The sequence below is a fragment of the Egretta garzetta genome, unplaced genomic scaffold, assembly GCF_000687185.1.
Source record: "Egretta garzetta isolate BGI_Z169 unplaced genomic scaffold, ASM68718v1 scaffold14, whole genome shotgun sequence".
Lineage (NCBI taxonomy): Eukaryota > Metazoa > Chordata > Aves > Pelecaniformes > Ardeidae > Egretta > Egretta garzetta.
The window spans coordinates 762,522-781,270 of record NW_009259588.1 but is presented as its reverse complement, the minus strand read 5'-3'; the positions used below and the strand labels follow the sequence as shown (position 1 = coordinate 781,270).

Genomic DNA, 18,749 nt, shown 5'->3' with positions numbered 1-18,749 from the left:
CGGCCTGGCGAGTGTGCTCCACGCTCCCGGCCGCGCCGGGCCGTATCCCGCCTGCGCCCGCACCGCCGTGCCGGCCCCTGGTGGGTGGTTTGTGGGCGCTGGGTGAAGTTGTGTGAGAGGGGCTGTGGGGCTCGGGGCACCCCCGTGTTCCCGGCAGCATGGGGAGAGCCTCCCACCCCGAGTTCCCTACGAGCAGCACCTGCGGTGGCCGCGGGGCTCTGATGACGGTGCTTCAGAACCGGGCCAAGTTACACCGGTCTCTAAAGAGGCCCTGGAGTCGTTCTTCTCCCCCCCTCCCCTCCACCTGCAGCCCCAGTCGTGGGTAGGAAGCGTTGCTCCTGCTCTGCGCCAGGGCCTGCAGTCGCTGTGGGGCAGGCGTGGAAACCCGGGTGTTGTGTTGGGCGCCTTCAGGCAGGTGACGTTCTAGTTACACAGGGAAACCGTTGTTTCTCTGAGCTGCTGAAAGATGAAGCTGGTTTCCTCTCCTTTTTCCAAAAGAAAGAAGTTCTGGTATGACAGCCCTACCCTGGGATCTAAAATGGTAAGTGCAAGCTTTTAAGATGCTGTGTTTGTCTGTGCCAGAAGGAGCAAGCTGCTGCTGCTTCTGCCATTGTGTCTAACTTTTGGGAAAAGCATTTTCTGGTGGAGAAATAGCAGAATTTTGTGAATGAACACTAGTGCTCAAGTTTCACTATGACATGCCAGGATTGCTCTCAGCAGCTCCCCGTGGCTGTTTCCAACACTCTTGTACGCTCTGGAGCCCGTAGCAGAGAACTGATGCAGATTAAAACTTCTGTATACCAGCTTAGTTTTACTTCTTTGGAAAACAAGTTTTCATGTTTGTTTTTCAAACAAGCAACACTTTTAATGCGTGCTGTATTTTAGAGAACTGATTTATTGAGCTGTATAACTTGCTACAAAATAACAAACTAAGGAACCTTGACTGTAATACGTGAAGGTCAAAGATTTTGTGAACAGAAATATTCTTTATTGAAACACCTGATACATAAGATCTATATAAAGCTCTCACAGGTCCAGTAATGGCATTCGAAGAGCATACTTGGAGTGCATAAAACTGTATATAATTGCCTAATACAGTTTCGTAACTACTGATTAATGTGTTGTTGTTGGTTTTTTTTAAAAGATGTATAAACCAACCAAGTTAGCCTCTGTAATGAAAGATGAGCAGAAAAAAACTAGGAAAGAAGATAACATACGCTGCAGAGTCTTGAATAGTCTTATTCATAAAGCTGTGGCAGACTTGATGACTACCTGTGAAGTTAATCAAGAACTTTATGATCTCAAGCTGGAAATCTGCAAGGTAAGTGCCAAAGCTACAGCTCGTGTTGAGCCACTCTGACCGCGCAAAAGGAGCTTCCCTGGGTGTGGTGATGTGTGCAGGAGGAGTTGTACTGCATTGCTTCTGATGTAGCACAGCACAGCAAGATGAGGCTCTGGGTTCACCTTGCACACTGGGAGAACTTCGCCACTGTTGTACCTGGCTTAGTAGATCTTTGCCACTATAATGCAAATGCAACTTAGGCCAACTAAATGGTGATTCTCCTGGTATGACTTTTACATGTACTGTTCTCCTTGCCCTTTCAGAAGGAGGAGCCTGGTTTTACCAACATATTTTTGCAAGAGTTTTTTCTTCATGCAGCTATGTGGGAGTTGATACCTCCTTGTGTCCCTCACCAGCATCATTACGTAGGCAGAAGGTCTAAGTGGGACATGAGCTTAGTTCAAAAAAAAGCCATTGGCAAGCCAGGTTCCAGAAAGAATTAGAATTTGTACCCGATGGTAGCTAGTGTTGTCATAATTCATGGGTTTGAAAGGGACATTAGAGCTCTGATTCAGGAACTAAGTTGGTCTCCACGTACTTGCTTGTTGTCTGTAGTTTCTTCTTCTACATTTGCTCTTTTGTTAAGATTGAATGATACCAGTGTTTGGCTTAAAAGCTTGACGTTAGAAGCATTGCTCCTCATAGGTGCATCTATTACAAGGGGTTTGCCATATATGATTGAAACAGATGTTTTTGGCAGCTGAATTAATTCTGTCTTCCGGCAAGTGATTAAAATTACATGGGCAAGATGAATCTTTTGGCTCTATATGTGCAGTATCCTTCATATAGTATTTCTCTCTCTCTAGGGCTTTGAGGATTGCTTGTCTGAGATTGTCTGCATGTAAAAATACTGGCTGGTGTAAGCGAGCCACAGCGCTTTTGGGAGGCATTGCTGTAAATGAAACAACTTGTAACATGAGGGAAGGAAACAGCTTTCTTCCAAATATAGTACAGATTTTATTATAACTGTGTCATGCTTAGTTTTCGTGCTGCACTGGGACATGGCTGAGACTTGGTCCTGATTTACTCTTGAGCTGCTTCTGGTCTGATATCTTTACTTTTGTTATCAAAAGAAATCTTCCAGTAGGCTTTCTACAATCCATCAGAATTTGGGTTTTTTTGGTATAAAAAGTTAAAATTACATAATAGTAATACAGATAAGGATCATGCTTCAGACTTGATACATCAACCTTTTATCCACTTGATAACATTACTTATGTGATGATAAAGAAATGGCTTGTGTTAGATAGGGTTGTTTATGTGCTTACATTAGACTCAGTGTGGGAGATGGGGATGGTTGACCCTGAAGTAGAAACAGCTGGTTAATCATCACTGTGGGTTTTTTTTTAAGGAGTGGTGGGTTTCCCCAGGCAGGAGTTATTTAGTGGTGGAAAAAATCAGTATCTGCTTTGGTTTTTGGCACAGTCCATTCTGCCCTAGGAAGGAGTAGCACTGTCAACAGCAGACCCCGATGCAGTTTTCACTCCCGGGAATACTCTGATGGAATTGTCTTTTCCTGCTAATGTCTGTAGACATCTGTTTGTTTGAGGAGTTGGTTTCTGGACTAGATGACCTCTGAACTGTGCCTTCTAATGGGTAGTTTATGCTGCCTTCTCCCTCTTCCTTGGCTCCTTCCTTTGGTTGAGCCATGTAGGTTATTAGAAGTTTGCTGAGTGTACTGTCATAGTGAGAACCTGTTCTGTAAGACACTGCTAGATGCGATGAATGACAGTTACAGAAATCTTCCAGAATCCAATTTGTGTTTCAGAAGTTTATTCTTCAGGAAGATAGGTTGACAATCTCACATGTGCTTTGGTCCCTGCACACCGTGCGTTCTCAGTTGCGTGCATGACAGCTGTGAATATTACCTGTTAGTGAGCTAGAGCACTGGAGGTTCCCAGGAGGCTTTAGAGCTGGAGAGATTCTTACATTACAGTGGCATGGAGGGTGTCTTCTTTTCTGTCAATACCAAAACCAAACTCTGGGTGACAACAAACCAGGCAGTGTCACAGGTCCTTCTTTAGTGGAAACTTACACTTTCAACTGTATTCTAAAACAGCATGCCATAAAGTGTCATTATGGACTATTTGTGATGGTAGCACCCTTGCATTGATTAAGTGTAGCACTGTCAGTAACACACAGGTGTTGACAGACTTCTCCTCTGTTTAATTTCAGTTGAAGGGGAGATCAGGCAGTGACTTGCCTAAGTTAAAAAAGTCCTTTCAGGTACTGAATGTAAATCTTATTTGGTGTTAAACTCTACCTCTATGAAGGCACCGTGTAATTTTGGTTCTTAAGAGCAGAGATGGAAGAAGAGATTCTCCTAAGAATTTACATAGCCAGTTTGGGTCACTGTATGCTTATTCATGAATTAGAGACTGTTGTATATGAAGAGTGTGTGTATACATATAATTTTACATAAATGTTTGTCTTTTCTTAGGTGTCCCTGGCATCAAACTTTTCAGCGTGTCGTGTGTACTGGAATCCTGCTACTACTAGGGAGAAAGAAAGTTATGTTGAAAGTGTACTGCGCAAGAGTGCTCCACGTATACGGTACTGCTATGGGATAAACAGTTAGACCACTTCATAAATTCATAGCTGTGTATACTAGTACCATTTTTAAGTGTTTCTAACAATCTATATCTGACTTGTTAGGATGCTTTAGATTTTTAGATACTTGGAGTCAGAGCATCTCCTGTGATGAGCCTCACAGGGAAAGATGACTGTGTCAGACCAGCTGTGTATCCTCCTGCTGGAGCACAGCTGGCTTATTTGGCTTCTATGCTTTACTAGGATTGGACTGGGCTGAGCAGAAAGAAAGAGGAGTTTGGATGAAGTTTCACTTCATTGTGGTAGTGATGGTGGGCTGGACATGCTGTGCACAACAGTAGGCCAGAATATGATGCTGCACAAGAGGACTGGCAATTATAACAAGTATGTCCTTACAGATTCACTGGGCAATTCTGATCACTAGGGACAATTTGGACCTCCAGAAGGGGTGACTAATATTACAGGAATTCTTCACAGTACTGATAACAAAAAAGAGATGTTGGGATGCTACTGTGTATTGTGATGCTTTTACCCATTTTTGGCAGAGGGTCCAGTGAGTTTTCAGGATATCATAGAGATTTTTGTCTTTCCCTCTTTCCTGGGCTTACCCTCTGCTATCCAGCCAGTCTGTTGGAGGATCAGGACTTCACCCCATGGGGAAGGTGCCACTGAACCACACCTGTAGAGCCATTTCCTTTCCTCCTGTTTCCCTAGGCTATATAATTCCTGCTCCAGCACAACACTCTCTTCTGCTCCCAACAGCTTCCACTCTTTGAGAAGGAATGTCACAGGCTGTGAAGAAGGCGAGGGGAGCTCTGTCAGTCCTTCCTGCAGCTAGCATGTAGGACTAGTTGTCTTGCCCTGCTGTGAGGGCTCTATCTCCCACTGCTCTCACCCCTACAGTGGGGATAAGGAAGCCACATGAAGTGGGGAAATCATAGAATCATAGAATCATAGAATGTTTTGGGTTGGAGGGGACCACTAGAGGTCATCGAGTCCAACCCCCCTGCAGTCAGCAGGGACACCGCCAACTAGATCAGGTTGCTCAGAGCCCCATCCAACCTGGCCTTGAATGTTTCCAGGGATGGGGCCTCCACTACCTCTCTGGGCAACCTGTTCCAGTGGTTTACCACCCTCATTGTAAAGAATTTTTTCCTTATATCTAGCCTAAACCTACCCCGATTTAGTTTAAAACCATTACCCCTTGTCCTAACGCAGCTGGCCCTACTAAAAAGGTTTTCCCCCTCTTTCCTATAGGCCCCCTTTAGGTACTGAAAGGCCGCAATCAGGTCTCCCCGCAGCCTTCTTTTCTCTAGACTGAACAAGCCCAACTCTCTCAGCCTGTCCTCATAGGAGAGGTGCTCCAGCCCTCGGATCATTTTAGTAGCCCTCTTCTGGACCCGCTCCAACACTTCCATGTCCTTCTTGTGCTGAGGGCTCCAGAGCTGGACGCAGTACTCTAGGTGAGGTCTCACCAGAGCTGAGTAGAGGGGCAGAATTACCTCCCTCGACCTGCTGGCCACGCTCCTCCTGATGCAGCCCAGAGTACGGTTGGCCTTCTGGGCTGCCAGGGCACATTGCCGGCTCATGTCCAGCTTTTTATCCACCAGCACCCCCAAGTCCCTCTCGGCAGGGGTGCTCTCCATCCTTTCTCCCCCCAGGCTGTATTGATACTGGGGGTTACCCCATCCCAGGTGCAGGACCTTGCACTTGGCCTTGTTGAACCTCATGAGGTTCACACAGGCCCACCTCTCCAGCCTGTCCAGGTCCCTCTGGATGACATCCCGGCCTTCTGGTGTGTCAACCGCACCACTCAGCTTGGTGTCATCTGCAAACTTGCTGAGGGTGCACTCTATCTCACTGTCCAAGTCATTGATGAAGATGTTGAACAGCACCGGTCCTAGTACGGACCCCTGAGGGACACCACTTGTCACCGGTCTCCATCCGGACATTGTGCCGTTGACCACTAAGACCTGCTCCAGCCTGTGCATACGGGAGACAAACCTAGTATCATCAGTACTCGGTGGGATCTGCAGCTAGTAGTTTTTTTATGTCAATGAGTTGGGATTCTGCAGTGATGTATTGCTTAGCACTAACCTGAATGGGTACCCATCAGACTGTAAGTTTTGTAAACAATATCCTTAAGTTTGTAGTACTGCTGGAATTAATTTAACATATTTTATCTGTCCTGAAGGTGCTGTACTGTTACTCATACTAGTGAATGCTGTATTTTTTCCAGGTATCTTCTGATGAGTCAGCAGATTCTAGGAAATGTACCCCCAATAGTATTTGTAAAAGACAAAGAAGCTGCAGCTGTAAAAGAGGTAATTGTAATCTTTTACTCAATGTATGAATATAATGATGTGTAGACGTAGTGACTAGGCATACCATAGTGCTTAGGAATATGGAGAGAGCTGATCATTCAGTTGCTCTATGAATCTACATTAAAAATCAGTCCTTGTCTATACCCTTTCCTCTTCATGTTCTAAAGCATTTTAGCAAAGAATCTTGAGTAAAACTGATGCGTATATACAATGAGCTATCGCCTCATGAACTATTTTTGATGCTACTGTTAAAATTTCTGACATGAAATTTTCAGAGAAGCTTGTAGGCCAGATCATTAGATCAAAAAAGAAATCCTAAAAAATGAAATTACAATTACATTAATATAGGGTAGGCAGTTGTCTGTTGCCTGGTATACATGATTATAGAAATGAGGTCTGAGGAGCTGTCTTCCACATTTGAAATGTTACATGTTTGTAAAATGCTGTTGAATCTAATCAGTGATTTTTAAATATTTTTTATCCCAAGCTTTTTCCATCTGTGAATTGTTAAAATGTTTCTAGGGAAGTGCAGATCTTTGCATGGAGGATGTAAGCTTGCTCATACTACCTTTTTTTTTTTCACTTTTAAAATTATCTTTACTATTTCAGATTTTCTATCAAGGTGTTGATGGTTTTGACTAGTTGAAATATTGCTAGAATGTTTTCTAGGAATTCGCTGTCATGAGGACTGTGAAGTGAGATATCTTAAATAGTGAGATTTCCGTGAGAGAAAGATGACACCAATGAGTGGAATTTCATGAAAAAGTCTCCTCGAGCTGTTGATGTGAATCGAAAGAACGTTAGTTGAAAAGAACACGTTCACATTTCTGTGCCCTTAAGTGCCTTATTCTTAGATGTGCTACTATTACAACCAATTACTGCTAGTGACTTATGGGCTCATGTGGTGTGTATTAGCAGAGCTGGAAGGGATAACAGGAACTTCAGACTCCAGAAATGCAGTGAATTGCTTGAACTTTCTGTGGTCGGAAAAATTCTGAGTTTTATGCCAATATACTGATCCACAATGCAAATGTTTTCACCTGCCTTAGCATCAACAAAATGCACAGTAATACAAATTAACTAAACTCTTCTGACAGTTTTTTATATTTGTTATTATGCTCCCCCTAATCAACACAAGAAATCTACACAACAAGTAACAAGTGATTATGGAAGCACTTTGTCATTACTATTACTCTGTTATTAACATATCTAGATGGAGCTTCAAATACCTACTCCTGCAGGTCCTGCCTTTCAGGTCTGTTATTGTGGAACCTGTGCCATTAATCACTGTTTCTCAAACTTTGTTAAATGACCACTTACTCTTTTTGAAGAAGAAAACCCGTGGACTACCTTACCTTCAAGTTCAGTGCATAGGCACCAAGAAAGTTAACTACACAAGACAAGTAAAAACCCTCCTTATACAGCTTCTGTGAGTGAATGGCACTGAGCAGCACTTAGATGGATCATCTTTTCATACTTTGCAGATCATCAGGTTTATGTAATTCAAACAACAGGGCTTGAAATAATGTAGCTGAACCTGATTATGAAGTATTGGAAGACAGGGAAGGACCATCCAATTGAACTCCTAGAAAAATATGTTGAATTACAAGGGAAGTAATGTAAAGAAAAGCAGGAATAAAAATTTCAAATGAGATAAAATTTTCCCAATTAGGTGCAGTCTGTAAGCACTGGATAAACTAGATTTGTAGCGTTTACTCATTAGGTGCCATGTTAAAAGGAAGTTGGGAACTCAATATTTACACGCAATAGAAGTACAAACTGCAGAAAGGGGGAAGAAGTGAAAAAAATCCCAGTGTAAGTATGTTATGAAAAAGGATTTGCAAGACTGAAGTAAGACCAAATTAGCAAAAAATTATGTCACACATTCCCTAGCCAACTGTTCAGAATGTACATAAGGCAAAAAACTGTAGGAATCCCTGGATCAGTTACGTTACTTGACATGGACTTCCCAGGCAAGAAGTATACGCAGTTCCATGAAAATGGAGGAAAAGGCTATTTTGAAATGTTTTTGCTAAATATTCCAGACATATAGAAAATAAAATATTTGTTGTTTGATACTTTCATGTTGTCTAGGCGTGAACAAAGTAAATTTAATACAGGGCCTTTAATATGTATTGTCTTAATGTGTTTACAGATTGAGGAATTATTGTCAATTGCTGATTTTGGACCTCCAGAAGAAGTAGAAACATTATCTCAAAATGATTCTAGGTGGGTTATTTGAATCAGAGTTCTACAGGTGTCTGTTTTCATCTCTGTTGGCCAGCTTAAATTGAGTATCATTTTACATGACAGAAAGTATATTTTAATTAGATGTGTACATTGTTGTTATCTTGGGGTTCAGCAAATGGTGTTATGAGGAAATAGAAAGTTGGAGAGAGACTTTTTGGAAGACCTTACCAAAAAGGCATCTCATCTTTTAAAGAGATCAGTTGGGCCCTTTTATTAACAGAAGAGGCTACAGAGGGAAAGTACTTCTTATTATATATGCTTTAGTTTACTTTCATATTTTAGTGCCAACACATTTTTATAGGCTATTTTGTTGTTGGTTCTTGTGCCCAGGTACCTTGCTGTAGACCACAGGTTTGCAAATATGGAAAGGGAAAGTCTGTTTTTGTATATAAGTGGGCCTCTGTTAAGCTGTGGAGGATGACTGAATTGTCACCTGTAACAGTATAGTGTATGTGCTTTCAAAGGCAACTAACCCATAAGGTGATAACACAGGCTTTAGAAATCAGCTATGTTTGATGTCTGTACTCTGAGAGACATAGTCATCAGACTTGTTACTTGCAGACCCAATACTTGTACTGGTATTAGTATCTTCACTTTTATGAGGGAAATATTTTTAGAATTTCTAAGAATTCAAGACTCAAATGTGTTTGTGATAATTAAATTTTAAAAAATACTTTACAGCAGTAATACTTATTTCTTGCTGGTAATTTTCTGATGAGGATAAAAGCTTTACATTTACCAGTACTACTCTACTTGGCCACTTTTTCCTGATATAAGTCTGGATTCTTATAAAGGAGTACAAGTTTTCTGATAAATCTCCCTAAGTTAACAAAAAGTAAGTTAATTAAGCATTCCTCTGTGAGGGAATTTTGGCTATTGAGGGATAGGGCTGAACAGTCTATTGGAATGATTCTGTGGACTGGATGCTCTCAAAGCCAACAGCCTTGCACTTTGTGTGCTGCAGTCTGTTGGTGGAAATGCCTTTTGTGCCTTAATGTCTCTCAGGACGGTTCATTGGGTGCAAATCAGAAATAGCTTCTTGGGAGAAATCACTGTTGTGACAGACTTTCCCACAGGGCACCTAACATCTTCTGCTGTTTGTGTCTTCTGGAAATGCTTAAGGTCAGCTTAAGGTGCCATACGCTGTCATTCATACACCGGCCTGATGTGTTCTCGGCACTCCTTGGAAGAGCTGTGAGAGTCTTGGTGCTCCCAGCTTCAGTGCTTACTCTGTTGCCTATGCACACCTTTTCCTGGAAGCAAGCAGTTTCATCTAGAACGTAGTTGCTCTGTTGGCTTCCCCCCATTAAATCTGTTGATACACTGACAGGCTTATGCAACAGCCTATCCTTGACACATAGTATGGTGGTACCTCTGCCTTCTTAGCAGGGAGCACAATGCTGAGCACAGTGCATTAATAAAGCCAAACTAAAAACTGCAGTTAATTTCTGTGTTACTCAAATTGTCACAGTTAGCATTGCCCCTTAAAATATACATGGGGAAAAAAAACCCACAACATTTGTTTTCCTTTCCACAGTAAACTGTTCTCTTCAGCAGCTCAATCTTCAGATTCACCCATGCGTTCTAATCTTTTTGGTATTGATCATGAACTGCTGAATAAGCAGATAATGGACTACAAAAGACTGAAAGTGTCAAGAGATACAGAAAGCATTGCCTGGACAGAAGAGCAGGAGCAGTGGCTTTCTAAGACTCGAAAGAAAATGAAAAAGAAAAAAACAAGGAATCCTCCTGATGATGACATTACACCACAGAAATACTTACTGGACAGGTATGAAGCTGATTACTGTGATGATAACACTGAATCAGTCTTGGACTATGAGCTGGAGGATGAATTACATGAAGAGGTAAACGAATTGGAGGCGGGTGATGGCAAAACTCTAAGTCAGCCTACTGATAAACTGAAATGAAATGAAAAAGCCACTCCCTTTAAAATGGAGGCTGCCAATAGCAAAAAAAAAAGAAAAAAACTGCCACAGATACCGAAAGATTAGTTTTGTACAGCCTGTTTACCACTTCCTCTTTCAAACTAATAAGGTTTGCCACATGTGGGGAGGTTTGCTAGCACAAGGTATGTAAGAAGAACAAAACTGCTGTTTGTGACGTTCTGTTAAGCAGCTTTCAAGCTGCTGCAGTTGTAGGACTTTCAACCAGAGAGCAGTTTTGTAATAACAAAATATACATAGTGCAGCATTGAGTTAAAACTTCTGGCAGTTCTGTTGATTATTTCCAACAAAATTATGGTTTCTGTGTTGAAATAAAATGTCATCTTTTTTTTTTTTTTTTGAGAGATCTGGATAAAAATAATCACGAAGTGAAGATGTCTGTTATTCTAAGGTCAGGAAGAAAGAGGGAAGCAAAACAATAGTGGTGTTCAAAGAGCAGCCTTCAGCACACAAAGACCAGGACCTAGTCTTATGGGGGAGCTCTTTCCACAGGAAGGTGAAACTCATTGAAAATCTGGCCAATAAAGTCACAACCCTAAAAGAAAATAAATTTATTTTAAAATTCAGAAATTTACAGTTGTGCAAGGGGTACTGCAACCAGAAAAGAATGGAGAACTGCCCAGGTGTTGGGTGAAATTGGGCAAAGCATCGACCATGACTGAAAAAATGTATTAAAAACTCTTAAGGTGGAGAAAAAGCAGCAGGGAAGAATGCCCCGGTAACTATTTGAGATTGGGAAATCATATAATTTGGGGAATCATATAAAAATAAAGCTTCCTGGCTCAAACCAGTAAAAATAACAGCATGAGTGTATAAAGTCAGAAGGGCTGAAGCTTCAAAAAAAGTTACAACTAACAAGGTAGTAAAAAGGAATTCTAAGGAACATTTAATTCCATTAGTTAATAGGGAAGTAAAGAAAGACAATGCAGGAGAGGTTGCACTACATTATGTTGCTCCAGTTTTTCCAAAAGATTTAAAAGACAAAAAAGTAGGCTAAAGGATTTTTAGGTTGAAGGGAAGAGTTCAGGTCAGCAAAGAACACTGAACTCCACTGTGGTTTATTTAATAATCCTCTTGAAGTGTATTCTGAAGATTGTCTGTGAGGATATGGGCTATGAATGTCCATAGGATATTCCTATGAGCTGTTTAGACCTTGTGTTGAATAAGGGTCAGGATCTTACAAATGCATGCATCACTTTTATTAGGATAGATGTTGAAACTGTCGCTCACATTAGTAACTGCCTAACTTGAAGTAGGTGAATAATCCCCCAGATTTCAGTGTGCCTTGTTTGGGTTTTCCATTTCTTCTTCCTAAATTCCATGGGGTGGACACACTTTGAAGTAGATGCTTTAGTTTGTTTTCCAGTGAGTATCAGAAATTGTTCACGTGCAGTATCACTGTCAAAGCTAGCCATGAATTTGTTGCGACTTGGCAACAAAGCTCTTAACTTTTTGAATGAACAACAGAAGGCTGATAATTGGTACTTGCTAAATGAATCCACTGAATACTATGTCTTTAGTTTCTGCTATATAAAACATGGGACTGTCCTGACTCTACTTAAAGGTTAAAAAAAGGAAAAAAAACCCCTACATATTAGGCTTTTGAATGAACAGTGAGAACAAAGTTGATTTTGTCTGCTGCTTTTTTAGTTCGGACATGTATAAACTAGGTTTGCAGTTCATAGATTAGATTTCATCTAAAACGAACCAAAACCATTCTCCCTGTCAGCCCTGATACCTTTACTCCCTTGTTAAGCAAGCAAGGGCAGCTGACCTCTTCTGCTTGCCACAGCTAATGTCACAGAAACCAGGCTTTGTTCAAGAAGAGAGATGGCCTAGCACTCACTGAGGGTGTCCAGGGATGGGGCAGCCACTCTGAACCTGGTGATGAAAACGAGGCAAAACCTCGTTTTCATGTAGAAGAGATGTAGAAGAGATGGAAATCTTCAAAACAACAAGGCGGGACAGACTGGAAGGAGGAAGCGGGCCAGGGGATATCTGAAGAATGGCACGAGAGCAGGTGGGTGGGAGCAGCTGCAGCCTCGTATGTCCCCGGCCTCCCCTTCATCAGTGCTCTGCGTCAGCGTCCGCTGGCTTCCCAGGGAAGCAGGGTGGGAAATTTGCTATCAGTGTAATAGCAACATCAAGACTCTTACAGCTGTAAAAGACAGTTAATGAATGTTACACTCTATCTATCTGAGCAATATGAACTGTCACCACTTGGCAGAATTTAGTTTTTATGTATTACATAACCACAGATGGGGAAGGAATTTCTGGGGCCTTCAGACCAGGTCCTCTACCTTTAATGGCAGCCACTTGCTGCAGTCCTGCATTCAGCTGTTAATCCTGGTTAGGAATATGCATCTGGGAGTAATGTTATTTAACATTGGCAGAATCAGACGTGCAGCTGAATTTCAGCAATCGGTGCCCCTGTGAGCATGTGCTACACTGCTGGTGTTTGATCAATGTGATTTGTCGATGACAGTTTTAAAAAACGCAAGAGCTTTCATTGCTTCCTATGACTGTCAATCCAAACCTTCCCCAACACTCTGGGACCCTACAAGTGTATTGTTCAGATCGAAGTTTCAGACTGAAACTAAATACCTCAGCTATCCCTCCCACCTGGTTACTTTCCTGAAGACCTGGTCCTATAAGGTGCTGATTTTGAAGGGGAAATGAGAGCACATAGTTCCTCTGCTTCATTTTAGCCAATTAGTTTGATTTCTCTGACCCCACTAAGGCCTTGCCATGAAAATCTCCATGCATTTTGTGTCTTTCCAAAACAGAAGTGTCTCACCAGCAGAATTGCTGAGTAACGTTGCTGTGCTGCAGACGGGCTGACAGAAGTGTGCTAACTGCTCTGCAAAACATGTAACTCGAGGGCAACAATCTCCTTACTCATGTGAGTCAGAAAAGCCACTATCAAACACGACATGATGCCAGGGAAATTAGGAAACCAAAATGCACATCTCACCGAAACCTTCTGTCCAAAGACCTACTTATTTGTCATGAAAGCCAATCTACCCTTAAGCCGTGTTTGCATATATAAAGCCAAGAAACGTCACGGTTTTCAGCAAGTTACCTGGGACAACCTGGCATCATTTCCAGTGATTATTATTTTATTCTGCAGGTTCAAGCAATATTTGTAGCCTTTTGTTGAACCATCTGCAGTTGCAAGATTTATAAATTTTTGTTATTGGTGGTGTGTTAGTGGCTTTCCAAATAAAGCAATGCATATATGTCTGTTCCTGGCTCCCACACTAAAGCCAGAAGTCAGTATTTACTCTCTTTGACATGAGGGCTTCAGGGGTTCTAGGTGCTTGTTTCAATGCTAGACTGAGAAGTCTGTGAGTCTCCCCACTGGTCTTGGGAGAAGGAGGCTTCTCTATTTCTACTGTTTAATTCTTCAGTGGAAAACTTTGGCTCAGGATTTTGCAGCCGTCCACAGCTGTGGTTCACAAGACCTTACCAACTTTATTGACATTGCTGACTTGTAATTGAAAATCCACCTAAGGAGAGGTTTCAAACAAACAGGGAGGAGCTGCTACTGCTGGTCTCTAGGCAACTTAATATGTCTTTGGCTGCAGTCAGGCCAAAAAGAGTCTCCTAAGCACACAGGGTGGCTCCTAACAAGAGAAAAACCCAGTACAACTGAGCCTGGATTCTTCTGTTGGCCTGATGACAAGCCAGAATGGCAACCACAAAATCAGAACAGTTGAGGTGGGAAGGGACCTCTGTGGACTGTCTAGTCCAACCCTCCTGTTCAAAGCAAGGTCAGCTACAGCAGGTTGCCCATGGCTGTGTCCAGTTGGGCTTCAAGTATCTCCAAAGATGAAGACTCCAAACCTTCTCTCAGCAACTTTCTCCAGTGTTCAACCACTCCCACAGCAGAAAAGTGTTTTCCTTTGTTCAGACAAAGTTTCCTGTGTATTTCAATCTCCGTGTGTTGCCTCCTCTGTCACTTGGCAGCACTGAGAAGAGCCTGGCCTGTCTTCTCTGCACCTCCTATCAGATACTTACAAACATTGCTGAGGTCCCCCTGAGCCCTCTCTAGTTCTAGAGGCTGAACAACCCCAGCTCTCTCAGTCTCCCCTTCTATGAGAGATGCTCTATGCCCTATGCTGTGAAAAATTAATAACACTGAAATAAATTTACCATCTTAATATTGAGCTTATGTTTAAGTACTTGCTAAATGAGGAGCCAAGACTTGCTAAATACATGCAGCTTTTCTAGAGTGTGGTGTTCCCAAGGAGAAATCAGGCAATTCAAACTAAAAATGCTACAATGCAGAAGCACCTAAACCCAGTCCTTGACCAGCTCCTGAACTCCAGGGAACACCTGGACAGATAACAAAAATTCCTATCCACTACAAACTTATGGCTAGAAAATATCTGGAACTAAAGCAATAAAACACCTCTCCAGCATAAATCCCATGGTATGGAAAGACAATCATGTCTCTCATTTGACAGGCCAATGGAAAGAAAGGGTCAGCTGTGCTAGAGAATCTTGCACCTTCTTAAATGCTGAACTGAGCACCAAAGGGAGTACCTGACATTTTTGTCCTGGCCTGAGATTTTTAAACAGGCAAAAATGAATGAGAAAAGTATGTTGAAGACGAGGCAGCTTCATCTACAGAGAGAGTGCTGCTCACACAGTAGATCTGCCTTGCCCGAGTGCTTGGCTGGAAACCATGTCATTTTTCCTGAGCAACCATCAAGCCAGGCTTTAACGATTACCCCCAAAACACGATGGTGGAGGTTGTCAGTCAAGGGACTCCAAACAGCTGCATTGAGGGCCAATTTTTCCGGGGAGAAAGCTGAACTCTCTCAAAATAAACACTTTCTTCATCTAACTTACCACAGTTCATATATAATGAAAGAGCCACCAAAATGCTTACTTTGCATATTGTCTTCACCTAGGGAGCACAACAGAAATGAAGAGCTGACATGCAGACTGGCACGCCTGTTGCTAGCAGTGCTAGTTTTGCTTGGTAGACTCCACATGGTTATTACAGCCTACGGAGTGTGTGCCTCCTTAAAGAAATATTGAATAACTTAATCAAATATTCAAAAGCAAAACAGTAAGCAGTGATATGCTCGGATACCATCTCCTCATTAAGAGGCATGAGAACCAAATCATTCATCACTGCTGCCAACTCATGTTGCGTGGTCTCTGCCACCAGGCAGGACTTCAAACACAGTGAAAAAAACTTGGTAAGAACCCGGGGTGTGAAAGTGGATGGTGGAGCTCAGGGCACTCACACAAACATGGTTATGCTGGGCTGCAAGGTGCTGTACCAAGCACCTGCGTGCCACTATGCCCATGGGCAAGCCCTGAGGAGGAGGTCCACGTGGGCTTTCCTACTGCTGCAGCCCTGCTCCCACCTTGGCAGCAGCCACTGCAGCTGTTGAGCAGGACTCAGCAGCTTCCCAGCAAGCAGGTATTGACCCCAAAACATCTGAAACTGAAAGCGAGAGCACTGTATCCCCCTGTAGTATGTTATGAAGGCTTACAGCACAAATGGGAGCCCTTTTCATCTGCCATCAAAAAGTAATGAGGTTTGCTATGGAAGAGAGGAAACGCTACCCAAGACACAGTTTCATTACAGAATATTTTGGGGTAGAAGCAAGAAAATACCATGTTCTGCAGAAAAGGCACAAGAGTGTTCTCCAGGCTGAATGCAATTATTTGCCCTATCTGTACTCAGATTTCACCCCTGCCTGAGAACAACCACTACACTGAAGCTCCCCTTTCCCAGGTGGGAAAGGGGTCTGGCTCCTGGTTTGCAGAAGACCCCCACCTCTGCTGGAGGAAGGGAGGTGAGGTTGGGCAAGCTGCAGGGCTGCTGGAGAGCTACTGCATCCTGCTAACACAGGCCTTGCTGCAAAACTGAAATCTTTAGTTCAAAGGGTCTTTGAACATGATTCCAACAGCTGATAAGCAGCAAAATTGTGCATATTTGGTCAATGGAAAGTCAGTTCAAGTATTTTTCTTCTTATCACCGCTGAAATGTATTGCAAGAAAAGGGGAAATGTCTTTCAGTCTTTCCTCTCCCAAACTCTCCTCTGTTTGCAAAGTTTCCACTGGAAATTAGAATTTAAAAAAAAAATAAATATATTTTTGACAGCTTGTAACAAAGAATAGCAGAAAAACCTGTGAAGGACCAGGCTGGGACAAGCTGTTGTCGAACTCATCAACATTCGAGGGCCAACAGAAGACAGCCAGGTGCTCTCCGTGTGTTGCTGATTTGGATGCTTAAACTTAAACTTCGTCATTGGTACCTCTGCCTGCTTTGTTTAAGAGCTTGACATTTTGTGCATTTCTATTTCTGTCACAGCAGCAGCAGTTAGTGGGTGTCAACACTTCTGTCAGAATAGAAACAAATGCCTGTCACTTGGTCAGTCCCAGACACTCAGGCTGCCATTTACCCTTTGGTGTATGATTCCAGGTAATCGTTTCCCTCTTGCATTAAGATCTGTGGGATGGAAGTCTTTAAAAATCATTCTTCTGAGTGCAACCCTCATTGAATGCTTTCTTTTTTTTATGTTGAGAGGCTGTTTGCTGGCAGATTCATAAGACACTTCTGGTAAATAAACACTGCAATTCACAAGCACAAGTGGTCATACTTGCTTCTGCTTTTTCCCATAGGTTTTCCCTTTCAGTTTTATGAACTATGCCATCACTTTGGCTTTTTGATCTTTCTAGGGAAATTTCTAGTAGGTTTAAGAGTGGATGAGATGCTGCAATCCCAGTGAAATGAGATGAGATGGGCAGAGGCAGAACAGAACTGGTCTGTAAAACAAGACTCGGTCTGGTGCGGTTGTGTTAATTTCTGATCTCCAGGTCCTAACGTTTTTGATATCTGAATATGTGCCATCTCCTGGATGATTCTTAGCTGTAACAAAGTTTTGTCTGATAGTGCCCAAATAGCATTGTTTCACACTTATTTCACATAACTCAGTTTTTTCCCCCTTTTTCTTTTTGAGGCTACATTCCCACCTTACCTTATCTTTATAGATGACTGGCTTTGATAGTATTTATTTTTCTTTTCTCTCCTCAGACAGGTCAGCAATTTCAAGGGAAGCCAGACATTATGGAAGAGTTGATGATGTATGGCTGTACAGTAGAAGAGAAAAAGGAGAATGCCCTTCAAACCACTGCTTTCATTCACTTCCCATGCAGCCTGTTTAAAAAAACTGAAAAAGTTTCTGAGCAGCAGCAGCTCAAAGAGGGTTCACATTGGGTTAGTAAGGGTTATCTTGTCCGCACTTATTGCTGTGGTATTAGATAACACGTTCAAGATCTGTTTAATCTGTAGAGCCTCTGTTTCAGATCCCTGGCACAGGGAGAGGCTTCCCTGTTCCCTGAGGTTGTGCTCAGGCCCTTGTGGCATCTGTGGGACCTGCTGCTACTGGAAGAAATGGGTCAATGAAGCAGTGTGGGATGTGCTTGACTTAGCTGTGACTGCTTTGCAGGCTGGAGTTAGATATGGTAAACATACCATGAAATTTTACAAGTATGAGTCTGAAAATGTATGAAAGGACTTGGGAGAGAGTGAGAAAAGAGGTGCCATTTCTTCATTAGACCGTTGTTTAATTTTTACAGGGGCATACACCTGTCAACTAACACATTAAATCAAACTGGTACAATTTTTTAAAGTTTTTCTAATATCTCTGTTACAGCAGTAGACAGTTTATATCTAGAGAACTACATAGTCATGTGGCACAAGACAAAATTTTTTAGGAGTGTCTTCTTTAAGCTATCAGCCAGGACATTTACAGCATTACTTGCTGGGTATGAATACAGCTTTTATTACATAGAACCGTAGAATGATTTGCATTGGAAGGGACCTTTAAAGATCACCTACTCCACCCCCCTGTGCCATGGGCAGGGACATCTTTCACTAGATTGGGTTGCTCAAAGCCCTGTCCAACCTGACCTTAAACACATCCAATGATGGGGTATCCACAACTTCTATGGGCAGTCTGTTCCAGTGTCTCACCACCCTCATTGTAAAGAATTTCTTCCTTATATCTAATCTAAATCTACCCTCTTGCCTTTTTAAACCATTACACCTTGTCTATTACTACATTTAAAAAATAGTGCGATCATCAGGCATAGTCAATGTGGGTTCACAAGGGCTAAGTCCTGTTTAACTAATTTGATATCCTTCTATAAGGTCACCAACTAGTGGATGAAGGGAAGGCGGTGGATGTAATTTTTCTGGATTTTAGTAAGGCTTTTGGTACTGTCCCTCACAGCATCCTTCTGGACAAGTTGTCCAGCTGTGTGAGGAGCAGGTAGACAGTGCGCTGGTTG

General features: G+C 42.3%; 1 protein-coding gene across 6 annotated transcripts; it reads left to right on the top strand.

Annotated features, from left to right (window-relative positions):
- The first annotated feature begins 6 nt into the window (after positions 1-6).
- Positions 7-17,990, top strand: RBFA (ribosome binding factor A). 6 transcript variants are annotated; one of them, XR_004841880.1, is made up of 8 exons: positions 7-541; positions 1,145-1,321; positions 3,783-3,895; positions 6,132-6,216; positions 8,372-8,445; positions 10,004-10,255; positions 13,217-13,332; positions 16,558-17,990. XR_004841880.1 is itself a non-coding variant. In XM_035893477.1 (7 exons), the coding sequence occupies exons 1-7, from the start codon at positions 467-469 to the stop codon at positions 13,269-13,271; spliced, it is 831 nt and encodes a 276-aa protein (XP_035749370.1). In that variant the 5' UTR covers positions 7-466; the 3' UTR covers positions 13,272-16,548. The 6 variants fall into 6 exon arrangements, 5 of the variants coding, with proteins under 5 accessions (XP_035749370.1, XP_035749369.1, XP_035749368.1 ...); XM_035893477.1 differs by lacking the exon at positions 16,558-17,990 and having other exon boundaries at positions 13,217-16,548; XM_035893476.1 differs by lacking the exon at positions 16,558-17,990 and having other exon boundaries at positions 10,004-10,331; positions 13,217-16,548.
- The last annotated feature ends 759 nt before the right edge of the window (positions 17,991-18,749 follow it).

Excerpts from the sequence above, each read along its gene's own strand:
- RBFA (XM_009637890.2), top strand. The coding sequence starts at position 467 with ATGAAGCTGGTTTCCTCTCCTTTTTCCAAAAGAAAGAAGTTCTGGTAT. Across the intron at positions 542-1,144 it reads CTACCCTGGGATCTAAAATG|ATGTATAAACCAACCAAGTT; the intron begins GTAAGTGCAAGC and ends TTTTTTTAAAAG. Across the intron at positions 3,896-6,131 it reads AAGAGTGCTCCACGTATACG|GTATCTTCTGATGAGTCAGC; the intron begins GTACTGCTATGG and ends TATTTTTTCCAG.